Raw genomic sequence first — 14130 nt, forward strand, 5'->3', positions numbered from 1 at the left:
TAATTTCTACTTCCTTTCCGAGAGTAAGGCAGTCTAGATACCTTCAGTAACTCCTGCTTTAAAAAAACAAATGCTGAAAAAATGTAAGAAACAATCTAAAGTAGTATTAAATAATATATATTTTTAAAATGTTTATCACTGATTTGACATGAAAGTAGAAGGCATCTACAAAATGCCAAAACTGAAGTGCAAACAGGAAACCTATAAGGGAAGCTAGCACAAAAGCCCGCCTTTGCCACGAGAGTTCTGTCAAACTTGGAAGCTGCCAGTAGCTAGGGGATGAGACGGAAAGCCTGAGGCTCACTCAGGCCAGAATCTAGCTGAGCTACCACTTGAGAAGTGGGCACGAGGAGCCTGGCTATTTGGTGCTGGGTGGCAGGGGGCTAAATCACTACCACCCTCCAATTCATCGTCACTGGTGAGCCCTCAAGGTTCATGATCTGAAATCAGAGAACCTTCAAGATCATAATTAAAATTGGTCTCACTGGCTCCTAGGTGTTTGGCAGAACAGACAAATTCTCCTGGAGATCTCAATTTCAGTCCTTATTTCATGTAATTTGCATTTTTTCCAAGGAAAACAAGTTTCGGATATCACAAAACAAGGGGAAATGGCACCATAAATGAAAAACAACAAATTTATACAACAGACAGTACACTCACCCACAATGAATATTGGTATCAACACAAGAAAAATTAATGATGTATTGATATAAACTAATAGAAGCATGGAAAATATGAATAAGGAGCAAAAGATTATACAGAAAAAGAACAAGTACATTTGTAAAACAAATAGAACTCATAAAAAATAAAAAAAACGAGGGAAAAAATGAAAGATAAGAAATAGACAAAAATTTTAAAAAGATGATATGAGAGCATAAAAATAGAAATCATAGGAATAAGTCCAAATTATATTTGTAATCACAGTAGATGTAAATGTTATCAAACTATTCGAAGTTTTCTGTGGTCTTGTGTATCAAAATGTGAGGCTAAAGAAATATCTAAGATACTCAGATAAACACTAACCAAAATATAGCTATAGTAAATAAAGGTAACAACAAAAAGATAAAAGCAAACAGCATTCACAGAGTCACTACATAATTATAAAAAATTCAATTCACCAGGGAGATGGAAAAGTTCTAAGTTGGGCTTCCCAGGTGGCGCTAGTGGTAAAGAAACTGCTTGCCAATGAAGGAGACAAGAGACGTGGGTTCAATCCCTGGGTTAGGAAGATCCCCTGGATAAGGGAATGGCAACCCACTCCAGTATTCTTGCCTGGGGAACCCCATGGACAGAGGAGCCTGGTGAGGTATAGTCCATGGGGTTGCAAAGAGTCAGATACGACTGAGTGACTAAGCACTCATGCATTCATCTAAAAATAAAGCCCAAAGAGAAAGCAAAAACAGCTTCAAGAGAAACTGAGAAATCTGCTAATAATGAAATCTCGAGGCTCTTCAGTAAATAAGAACCAAGTATAAGATAAATAAAGTAAAGAAGATCTGCACAGCACAACTAACAAATTTGATCTAATGGACACTATTCAACTGAGGAATATACACTCACCAATGTACACATGGGACATGTATAAAAATTGGTCACAAGATAAATCATAAAGCTAGTCTCAAATTTCAGATCTTATAGCTCATATTCTCTGGCAAAATGACATTAGATAGAAAAATTAAGACAACTATAACCCTCCCAAGCATTTGGAAACACATTTTTTAAATGACTAGTGAGTTAACCAGTCAAACCTCTGGAAGGATTAATGATGAAGAAAAAATGAGAAGGCATAAGTAAACAGGAATGAGAAACAGTCATAACTACATATGCTGTGGAAACTAAAATGATATAAAGATAATATGGATAACAATATCAAGAAGTTTTAAACTAAGATGAAATGGAGAAATCACTAGAAGAATTTATTAAATTTAATAAAACTGACTCAAAAATAATATAGCTTAATGATGCTATAATCCTCAAAGAAATGGATCAACAGTTTACATGCTCTTAGTGACCACTGGCTTTAAGACTAGTTCCAATCTTAAACACTCTTGAAAAACTCATCTAGTAAGATTAGTATAACCTTGACACCAAAACAGACAATGAAGGACATAAAAGAATTATAAGCTGATTTCACTCATGAATGTAGAGGCAAATATCCTAAAGAAAATATTTGCAAGTTGAGTCCAACAATGTATTAACACACATACACACCAGGACCAAATTGGGTTTATCCTAGGAACTAAAGATGGGTTCAATGTTAAAAAGTCAACTATCAATTCAATGCGGTAACATTAAAACAACTCATCCCTTTAAATAAATGAGAAAAAAGCATTCAATAAAATTCAACATTCATTCATATTAAACTATTAGCAGGGACCTCCCTGGTTTAAGAATCCACGTTGCAATGCAGGGGATGCAAATTTGATCCCTGGTTGGGGAACTAAGACCCCACATGCCACAGGGCAATTAAGCCCACACACCACAAATACAGTCTGTGCTGCAAAAGATCTTGCATGAGGCAAGAAAGATCCTGCAAGCTGCAACAAAGACTCGATGAAGGTAAATAAATAAATATTAAAAAAATAAATAAAACAATTAGCAAACCAAAAATAGAATCTCCTTAATCTGAGGACAGGCCATTTGTGGAAAAAAAAAACATAGTCAACTGAAATGTTAAAAGCATTCCTTTTAAACTGGGACTGAGACAAGGATGTTCATCATCAGTTTTCAACATTGTACTACAAGTCCTAGCAAGTACAGAATGTAATAAATTTTTTTAAAGGGAGAAAGTTCAAGAAAAGGAAGAAAACTGCCACCATTTCACATGATGCAATTATATAAAAAACTCAAAAGACATCTAAATATAAGAACTAATAAAAATTTAGCATGGTTGCTAGATGCAAAATCAACACATAGCTACAATATATCTATAATCAGTAAGAACCACTTAGATTAGAAAGTGTAATTTTAAGAAATTTACCACAGCATTAAAAAATATATATAAAAAAAGAAAACTAATATAAGACATGAAGGCCTTTATGGAGAAAAATAGTTAAAAGTTTATTGAGAGATATTAAATAAATGGAGAAATATACAATGTTTTTGGATGGGAAGACTCATTATTGAAAAGATACCAATTTTCTCCAAGCTAATCAATAAGTTTCAATACAATTACAAAAGATAATACATAAACTGGGAGAAATACATACAACATATTTAAGTGACAAAGGACTGGGATTCAGAATATATAAAGAAATTTATATAAATCAATGAAATAAAAGACATCAACAGAAAAATGGGTAAAAGACATGAACAGGTATTTCACAAAGAGGAAACACGTTTATATATGAAAAAACATTCATTAGTAATCAGGGAAACGCAAATTAAACGCACAGTAAGATACTATATAATCGCCACCCAACTGGCAAATATGAAAGATAGTCAAGATTAAGTGTTTGCTAAGACCTAAACATTTGCAATGACACTCAACCACTACCAGTGGGAGCATACTGGTACAAATGCTGAAGAAAACAGTTCAGCATGACTAAGTGAAACCTGCTTTTTGGAGCATCAGTTCTCAAAATTTTACTCCAGAACCTCTATACAGCCTTAAAAATTGAGGACCTCAAAGAGCTTCTTGTTCATGTGGCTTATACTTATCAAAATTTACCATAGTAGAAGTTAAAACACATTTTCAAAACAAAAATATACAGGTACACCCTTGGTAAGCTGTCAGAGTGATGTCGTCATATATCTGAAAAACATTTAAATGTGAAAAATGAGAGTGAGGTGGACAAATAATGTTTTAGCACTCTTAGGAAAATTGTTTTGCCCTCACAGACTCCCCTCTGAAGGGATGTCAGGGTCCTCAAGAGTCCCTGGACCATATTTGAAAACAACTGCCCTAGAGAACTCTTGCACATGTGCACCAGGTGACATGTACAAGGATTCACTCATTCCTCAGATATTTATTAAGCATCCACCACGTACCAGCCTTGTTCCAGACATTGTGAATGTGTTAGACAAAATCAGATGAAGCAAGACAAAACCCCCTGCCCACACGGAGCTTACACTGTAATTGGTAGAATGCTCATAGCAGTGTCATTCAGAATAGCCAAAACTGAAAACAATCCAAACCTCCATGAACAGGGGAACAGATAAATAAATTGTGGTACAGTCATACAATGGAATACTATACAGTAGTGAAAACAAATGAAATACACTTACATGCATAAACATTGATAGGAATCTCAAAAACAATGTCAGAAAAAGTCACAGAAGAATATATAAAACATGATACCATTTACATATAAGTTCAGAAACAAGTAAATCTAAATAATATATTAGGGATACATAACATAGAATGCAAAGCCATAAATAAAAACATGAGAGTTGTTACCAAATAATCCAGAATAATGTTTACCTCATGTGGTATGTGTGGAAGGAAGGCAAAGTGGGGGAGCTGTATACATCTGAGGGTATTCTAATTCTTAAGCTGAAGACATGTGTGATCATTTTATTCTCAACAAACATTTTAAAAGAAAAAAATAAAAGGTTATGTGATACAATTTCACCAACAAAGAGAGGGAATATCTGATATTTCAGCCACTGTTCTGCATTGCAAATCAGCCAATTACTGTAACTGGTGGGGAAGAAGTACATAGTAAGAAAGGAATAAATACGAGCTATTCTTCACAGAAGTTAATTACGTTCCCAGAAAGCTGGGATCTAATGAGATGGCAGTATTACAGTGCTGCTCTGCCAAGTTGGTTCAGCCACTGGCATGATTCTGGTTAACCGGTTACTTTGTTCACTGGGTATAATTATTTGTATAAGTGGAGAATAAAATGATAAGTGATGCAAATCCCAAAATAAACTGAGAAGACATTGATTCTACTGAATTCTGTTGACTTTCAAAAGTACAAATTCCCTTTGGCACATTCTCCTAATAGTGCATTTATGTATTAAGCAATTGAAAAATAAAGTGCATGGTAGCTAGTTTCTCCACACTGGTCAATAACAGGTGCCCAAGTTGGTCACAAGTGTCATAACAATTTTGCAATCATGTCTCTGCCAGAGTCATCACCAGCAGTGACATTTTGCAGATTGAACAAGGCACAGTTAAAGTGCAATTTAATCTGATTGAGGGGATTAACTATACATTTTGGTATTCAATCTAGAAATCTGAAAGAAAAAAAATCTTGAAACACTGGATCTATGCCTTGTACCCAACAACACAGGCCAAAGTTATTATCTTGGGTTAGGGAGTTGGTACAAGAGGTGGGCTAGGCCTGGAAGCAAATGGCTGGCAACACATTCCCAGGAAATGGAGAGCAGACAGAGTATCCTTTAGGTCCTATCTCCCCAACTGGGTTCCAGTCATTCAGAAAGTTCCAGACATCACTATGCTATTACTAAAATCCTAGGCTGCTGGCTGCAAGACCCAAAATCTTATCCATATGTGAACTGGAATGGACACTGCCACCAGGAAGTGCTAAACAGCAACTGGCTGCAGGATGATTTTGGACCAAGCAGTTGACAAAACCTACAGGGTCTCACCCACTCTCTTATATGCTATGCTGCCTTAAGTGGCACACCCACACCTTTGTTAAATCAGATATAATTATTATACCTGTAGCTTTGCCCTCCTTCACTAAGAAAAAGAGAAATAGGGCGGGGACTTTCCTCAAGCTCTTAAGGAACTTCCACTCTGTCTTTTCAGAGAGGAGGAGGAATGGATAATTCCCTTGGTCAGAGCTGGACATTTGCTGGACCATGAATTGCTAGTGGACAGATTACTCTTTCTTCAAAGAGTAATTGAATTGAACTCTTTGTTCAAAAATAAACATTTATTTTTTAACATATACAGATACAGAAATAGAAGATACAGAAATCTATTTTGGATAAGGAGGCTGGTATAGCTTTTTCTTTCATCATTCAGTTTTTAGAATTAATTGTTCCTCCCCAGAATGCTGTAGTTCATGTTTTTCCAGGCTTGATTTTTAAAAAGTCTTTTCTGAGTTATAGAAATGCATAACTATATAAGAACTCCCAAGTATAACTGGGAAACCTGGAAGGAAGGTGTGCCACTGTCATTTTATTTTCAAGTAAAAATCCTCTGTCCTGTAAGCTTAGAGGTGACCATTGTGGCCTGACAGACTCCAGTGCAGTACTAATGCTGGGGCTCTGTGTCCTTCAGCAGCTCCCTGTGCTTACGTATTAAATAGGTAGGTAGCTTCTTCTAGACAACTGTCCATGGCTTTCCTGTGTGGAAATCAGAGACTGACTTTGGAAATATTTTTAGCTCATTTTCCTTATCATCCAAAATCATTAGAAATCCTGATCATTAAAAAATCATTATCTAGTAATGCCAACCGATTTCACTAAATGCTCATATCTTTTTAGATCAAAGAATCCCTCTTGATATCTATACACACCCCTATTAAATCCTTTTTAGCCTAATAAATACATAGTAACATATCTCTTACTTATCTCAGAACTTCTCTTAGGAACTTAAGAAACAGCAGGGTAGAGTAAGACAAAGGTGGAGCTTGTATTTCCTCCAGAAGCTTATTACATCTGCTAAAATCTCTTTCCGTTTGAAAGCCTCCCTTGCACTTTGATGCCATTTGAGAAGAGGAGGGGGAGTATGGAAAGAGACAATTTTCTTTAATCATTTGTTAAAATATTTAAGTACCAGCTAAATGGCTGATATGGAAGAGAGATAAAGACCCAGTCTCTGCCCTAGAGACCTACCACCTGGCAGAGGGAGAGGAACAATGCTGACAAAGGCACAACAGCTTTTAGGCTGCTATGACAAGACTGAACAAAGGGCAGTGGGGGCACAGGAAAAAGGAGTCAAATCTCCCTAGAAATAAATTATGTCAGGAAAGGCTTCATCATATTGGCAACATTTACGTGAATCTCTGGAGACAGGTGGGAGTGGAAAAGAGGACTGCAGACAGAGGAGGTACATAAGAAGACAGAGGGCACAGTTTGACAGAAGCTAAAAGTGCAAGTGTCAAGTTTAAAGTGGTTAAAGTTTCAAATGATAAGATTAAGTACAATGAAACAATTCACCGGATTTGGGAAATGAGATGTTATCCCTGACCTTTGCTACAGCCATTTTGATGGAGCAGCTAGGACAGAAGACAGGCTGCTATGAATTAAAATGAAAAGCACAAAGAAAAAATATTAAAAGTAAACAAGACCAAAAAAAAAAAGGAACGGGACAACTAGGTTAATCTGTTTCTTGCAGCCATTTGCTTTTTTACTTTCAAGCATACTAGTTTAGCTACAATAAAGTTTAGAGAAGCTTTATATTTGTATCAGAAAATGACTCCCAAACACAATCCACTAACTCATAAACAAGTTTTTAGACACATTTTATTCTTTATGTGCCAAAAAACTGATGCTTTTGAATTGTGGTGCTGGAGAAGACTCTTGAGAGTCCCTTGGACAGCAAGACCAAACCAGTCAATCCTAAAGGAAATCAACCCTGAATATTCACTGGAAGGATGCTGATGCTTAAGTTCCAATACTTTGACCACCTGATGCAAAAAGCTGCCTCAATGGAAAAGACCCTGATTCTGGGAAAGATTGAGGGCAGAAGGAGAAGGCGGCAACAGAGGATAACATAGTTGGATGGCATCATCAACAGAATGGACATGAGTTGGAGCAAACTCTGGGAGATAGTGCAGGAAAAGGTGTGCTGCGGTCCATGGGGTCGCAAAGAGTTGGACATGACTTAGCGACTAAACAACTAACAGCAACATTATTTACAAGATTGTCTATATCATTTTAGGTGATTTATACAAAATCAACATTTCTACAGATTTACTATACCATCACTAATTTTTCTTCCACGTAATTCAAAATAAATAACACCTGTAACTGGTTACAGTAGAGAAGGTGCTTTATTTTACATGTCACTGGTACACAGTACATAAAACTGCCTAAAGTTAGTCTTGGAAAACGTAACTGTCAGTTACTTATACCTTCAATGGTCAAGGACCAAGTCTCTTTTGTAACCTACTTCATTTAAGATCAGACGACTACAATACTTTTAAATACGAATAATCTCTTCATATCCAATGTTACAAGTTATTTTTATGCTACAAATGCTGCAATTTTAAAAAATATCTCCAGTTATATAGACCATATCTCTGCAACAAAACTCTGCTAGTCTGCAAGTCTTTGAAATAATGGGTCAACAGTTTAACGTTCTTACAGATGATTATATTTATGCGATTGGGTTAGAGGGAGCAGGGGCTCATACATGCAATCAGATTATTTGTTTTTTTTTTTTTTAATGCGGATAAAAGTGAGTTTATAATACCCTACTTCTAGTTGAGTTGCCAAAAAGTTTACTAAACTAAAATGAAGTCAGTACAATATTTTAGAAAACATAATTCTAAGAGCGTGCTACAGAAAAATCTTTTTACTACTATGTGAACCAAAGCTGCAGAGTCCAGGAGGATTGTGGCACAAAGACTTGTACATCTGAATTGCTTATTCAGCTAGGGGGAGTAAAGAAAGTAATTTAACTCAGTGTAAATCCTCTTACGAAAGATATCTGCATGTTATAACCCACTGCAACACCAGAGGATCTTCACTTAGAAAATGTGCAAATCATAAGAAGCTAAATGCACTTCTCCTATTATTTATCTCCATCCATTCTGTTCATAAACATATAGCTCAACGATCTTTTATTATTAATGTCAAAGCCACAGAGATTTCTCTATGGCATCTTTCAGTCACCAACCATTTATCAAAGGGATAAATATGACTAGAAGTTAATGTACAATTATAAAAAAAATGTTAAGAATTTGGGCTAATTCTCAAAGTAAATCCCTTGGTATACAAAGACTGCCTTTCACTCTAGAAAATAAGACATATTTTAGAACCACAGGTTCATATTCACCTGCTAGTCTGGAACAGAAGAGGCATTTAAGCAAAGTAAACTAAAAAACAAAATACTAAATAGTTAGAAATGTACACACTCAAATATTCTATTCTTTGCTTAAAGTCAACTTATTCCTTGTCATTAAGAGAAGTGCTTCAAGATGCGAACTGTTAATGCAGTTTGATTAACAAACTGTTAATCCTTAATGAGAATAAGGGGTAAAAGCCAGACCTTTTCCTAATAAAGCAAGTAGATTATAAAATGACTGGGCTTGAAATATATACTTACTGTAACTTTGCATTCTTACTCTTTTTATAACTAAACATACACACATATGTGCAAAATTGCTTACCATTTATTTTAACTTTGGTTAAGTACTTCTTTAGCCTATATCAGACATATTATGGAAGCTATACAAATGATTACAAACATAATAATGAGGTAAGTTAAAATTCTACTAGTGCAAAAAGCAAGCATATGCCAAAAGCAATGCATATGAGTTAAACAAATGCAGAATGAAGCTCTCACCAGGGCAGGTGCTGGGCTAACAAACCAGAGAAGCTCCTTGTAAACACTGTTTGTAAAGTACACATTTAGAGATCAAGGATTCATATAGCCACAAAAAAGGTATTCTAACAACACCACAGTAGTGCATTTATTTTACCTTTAGAGTTTGGAAATCTCTCAATACGTGTCTAACAGTTTGCATATTTTCTTCAAGAGAAACTTAATTAGTGAAGACACATTAATTACAAATACTGTAGTATAAAAATCCCAGTTCTTTACAAAAATTATATATTAAAATATTCTATACACTTTAAATTAGTAACTGGAACATACATACATATCAGTTCTGCACAATTAAATCCATCTTTGCTGGGAGTATTATACATGAAGTTTGAGGACATAGCTACTCAGTCAACCTCAACCGGCAAAAGGTTACATGATATAAAAAGGACAGACCTGTGCTCCTGCAGTTACTGCAGCTTAGTCTGAAATGTCTTTTCTGCAATTATTGCTCTATATATTTATTCTGGATTCGAATAGGCAGTGGAACCATGAAATTCCTAAAAGGTTTAAAACAAGTCACCTGTAGCAGACTTTCCATAATGCCTATATGTATCTTTAAGGTTGTAGTGGAACCTGAGTAAGCTGTCTAATGCTTATATTTCAGTTGTAAAAAAGTTTATACAATTTCAAGGTAAAAACAATGCAAAAATAAAACATTTAGAGCATTTACAAAAATCTTACAAATGTTTAAAACACTTTCAAAACTCATGTCCTGTTAAGGTGCTTCTTTCTTTCTGTGATAAGGAGGACAAAAAACTCTGAATTTTTAATTATGAACATTTTAATTTCAGCAAAAGCAAAATTAGATCCATTAAGACAGATGTTAAAATATTTAGGGATAAACTTCACTTCTAATGAACATACTGAATTTAAGTGCTGAAAGGTACCTTAAAGGTAAACTTTTTTTTTTAACTCCCTCATCTATTAATCAGGAAACTGAGGGCCAGGTAAGTGCTTTGGCCAAAAATATATTTCAATATATCAACCTGGTATGAATCGAGAAAACCCATTAATCTTTTTGCATGTTGCCATGATTCTTGGAAAATGATAAAAATTCCAAAGCAGAGTTTCTGAACTTGCTTCTTTCTTTTTTTTAATTTCTTAAGCTCTGTGCTAACTGTAGATAAACAAAGAAATGAATCAAATGGCTCCTAAAATCAGTATTACAAATATTATCCAGTAGAAGAAGTTGCTAGAGGACCACTGCTCATATAGAATAAAGTGAGAGGGAGTACTCAAAGACTGGACCTTTTCAGTGTAGGTAACATTTACCATATAAGACAGCACAGTGTACAACAGCCAGTTACTAGAATCATCTCAATAACTCTAGGATGACTGAGTTACATGGCCTTTATAAAAGATATTGGGGTAATAAAGCCTTTAGCTTTTATCTTAATTTTACTATTTTTCTTTATAATAGAGCTATAACTATGGGGAAGAATTCATATACTGATTTTCAGAGAGGCTTTGCTTCTTTTCTATTTTTATTTGGATCTAGAATTGAGCAAATACATTTTAAGAACAACTTACAAACTCAAATTCATAACTGCTAGAAATACAGTCAGAGAATATTCTTTTAAATGACAAATCTCCAAAACCAGTTACTAATAAATAATCATCACAATAGCTTCAGTAAAAAAAAAAAAAAAGAAAATCAATTTAAAGGTGCTTTTTTATTGTTACCTTGAAGCCATCGAACTTGTGTAGCTGGTCCATATCCCTTTTCATTCTTTGCTGATATCCTGAACACAATGGCAGGCCTGGATGTATAATCAATATGTGCATTTGCAAGCTGCCCAGCAGTTACTATACATGATGTCTTAAGACCACAATAAATCCTCATAAACACAAGTTGACTTGGATTATCTTGTATTTGTGCTGTGCGGATAGCCAAGTAGGCTGAATATTCCAAAATATTTCCAGAAGGTGAAGTTGGAGGTTCCCAGGAAAGATGGATGCCCTCGACATTCTTAAAGAGAGCAGAAAAACAAAAACAGATAAAGGTTCTGAAGTTTTCTTTAATAGCATTTATTATGTTATCTTTAGAACACAAGATGCTTTTCACTAAAGTAACTGTATCAGATGTTACAACTTTTGTTGCTGATTTTTAAAAATTTACCTTACCTGGATCTATAATGTTTAATTTATGCCCTTTTAAAAAACATAACTAGGCTTAAATGTCTGCCTGTACACCCAAAGAACAAGATCTTTCTTATCTGAAAGCAGACCTCTTCTTCTCTAAACAGAGGTATGACCTTAGGATAAAATATAATCCAATTAAAAGCCAGAGGGCACAGTGGTGAAAATTTGCCTGCCAATAGCAGAGACGCAAGAGACACAAGATTGATCCTTAAGCTGGGAAGATCCCCTTCCCAACTAGGAAGGGTAGGAAATGGCAACCCAATCCAGTATTCATGCCTGGGAAAGTTCATGGACAGGGGAGCCTGGCAGGCTACAGTCCATGGGGTGGCAAAGAGTCAGACATGAATGAGCGACTGAACACACACATTAAAATTCTCTAGCATAATACTTTTCGTTTCTATAACAAGAACAAAATTAATATAAGAAGCATACACAGATCTCCCTGACTTTCCAAATCTGGATGCTATAATTCTGCTTGAAATTTGTGTCCTTAAAAATATCATGCCCAGTAGTGGAATTGCTGGATCATACAGTAGTTTTATTCCTTGTTTTTTAAGAAATCTCCATTTTGTTCTCCAAGTGGCTGTATAAATTTACATTCCGACCAAGAGTGCAAGAGGGTTCCCTTTTCTGCACATCCTCTCCAGCATTTATTATTTGTAGATTTTTTGATGATGGCCATTCTGACCAGTGTGAGGTGATACATCGTTGTAGTTTTGATTTGCATTTCTCTAATAATAAGCAAATAGAAAAGGAGTACGTCAAGGCTGTATATTGTCACCCTACTTATTTAACTTCTATGCAGAGTACATCATGAGAAACGCTGGGCTAGAAGAAGCACAAGCTGGAATCAAGATTGCCAGGAGAAATATCAATAACCTCAGATATGCAGATGACACCACCCTTATGGCAGAAGGTGAAGAGGAACCAAAGAGCCTCTTGATGAAAGTGAAAGAGGAGAGTGAAAAAGTTGGCTTAAAGCTCAACATTCAGAAAACGAAGATCATGGCATCCAGTCCCATCACTTCATGGGAAATAGATGGGGAAAGTGGAAACAGTGTCAGACTTTATTTTTCGGGGCTCCAAAATCACTGCAGATGGTGACTACAGCCATGAAATTAAAAGACGCTTCTTCCTTGGAAGGAAATTTATGACTAACCTAGATAGCATATTCAAAAGCAGAGACATTACTTTGCCAACAAAGGTCCGTCTAGTCAAGGCTATGATTTTTCCAGTGGTCATGTATGGATGTGAAGAGTTGGACTGTAAAGAAAGCTGAGCACCGAATAATTGATGCTTTTGAACTGTGGTGTTGGAGAAGACTCTTTGAGAGTCCCTTGGACTGCAAGGAGATCCAACCAGTCCATTCTGAAGGAGATCAGCCCTGGGATTTCTTTGGAAGGAATGATGCTAAAGCTGAAACTCCAGTACTTTGGCCACCTCATGCGAAGAGTTGACTCATTGGAAAAGACTCTGATGCTGGGAGGGATTGGGGACAGGAGGAGAAGGGGACGACAGAGGATGAGATGGCTGGATGGCATCACTGACTCAATGGACGTGAGTTTGAGTGAACACCGGGAGTTGGTGATGCACAGGGAGGCCTGGTGTGCTGTGATTCATGGGGTTGCAAACAGTCGGACATGACTGAGTGACTGAATTGAACTGAATAATATGCAATGTTGAGCATTTTTTAATCCCACTACTGGACAATACCCTGAGAAAATCATAATTGAAAAAGACACATGTACCCTAATGTTCACTGGAGCACTACTGACAATAGCCAGGACATAGAAGCACCCTAGATGTTGTTCAGAATGGATAAAAGAAGTTATGGCATATATGTACAGTGGAATATTATTAAGCCATAAAAATGAATGAATTTGAGTCAGTTCTAGTAAGGTGGATAAACCTAGAGCCTGTTATACAGAGTGAAGTAAGTCAGAAACAGAAAAACAAATATCATATATTAACACATATCTAAAAGAAATCAGTCCTGAATATTCATTGGAAGGACTGATGCTGAAGCTGAAACTCCAATACTTTGGCCACCAGATGTGAAGAACTGACTCATTTGAAAAGACCCTGATGCTAGGAAAGATTGAAGGTGGGAGGAGAAGGGGACAACAGAGGATAAGATGGTTGGATGGCATCACCAACTCTATGGACATGAGTTTGAGTAGGCTCCAGGAGTTGGCGATGACAGGAAGGCCTGGTGTGCCACAATCTATGGGGTCACAAAGAGTCAGACACAACTGAGGAACTGAACTGAACTGATGGAATCTAGAAAAATTGTATTGATGAACCTATTTGTAGGGCAGGAGGAGAGACTCAGACATCGAAAACAGACTTATGGATAGAGCAGGGGAAGGAGAGTATGGGACTAATTGAGAAAGCAGCACTGAAATATATGCATTACCATGTGTAAAACCAATAGCTAATGGGAGGTTACAGGGAAATCAGCCTGGAGCTCTGTGATAATCTAGAGGGGTGGGAAGTGGGGGTGGGCAGTGGAG

At 36.2% G+C, this 14130-nt stretch overlaps 1 protein-coding gene across 2 annotated transcripts in view; it reads right to left on the bottom strand.

The window, feature by feature from the left end:
- Positions 1-3032: 3032 nt before the first annotated feature.
- The window catches only part of HCFC2 (host cell factor C2), a 50311-nt gene continuing 39213 nt past the window's right edge, over positions 3033-14130 (bottom strand). The window contains exons 15-16 of one of the 2 annotated variants that reach the window (XM_027541935.1): positions 11159-11444; positions 3033-3754 (exon numbers count right to left, since the gene is read on the bottom strand). In XM_027541935.1, coding sequence (XP_027397736.1) covers positions 3747-3754; positions 11159-11444 — 294 coding nt within the window. In that variant the 3' untranslated portion in view covers positions 3033-3746. Of the gene's footprint in view, positions 3755-7897; positions 11445-14130 lie in introns of those variants that run through there. The other variant, XM_027541933.1, reaches the window with a different exon arrangement.

Source organism: Bos indicus x Bos taurus, chromosome 5 (assembly GCF_003369695.1).
Source record: "Bos indicus x Bos taurus breed Angus x Brahman F1 hybrid chromosome 5, Bos_hybrid_MaternalHap_v2.0, whole genome shotgun sequence".
Classification (NCBI taxonomy): Eukaryota; Metazoa; Chordata; class Mammalia; order Artiodactyla; family Bovidae; genus Bos; species Bos indicus x Bos taurus.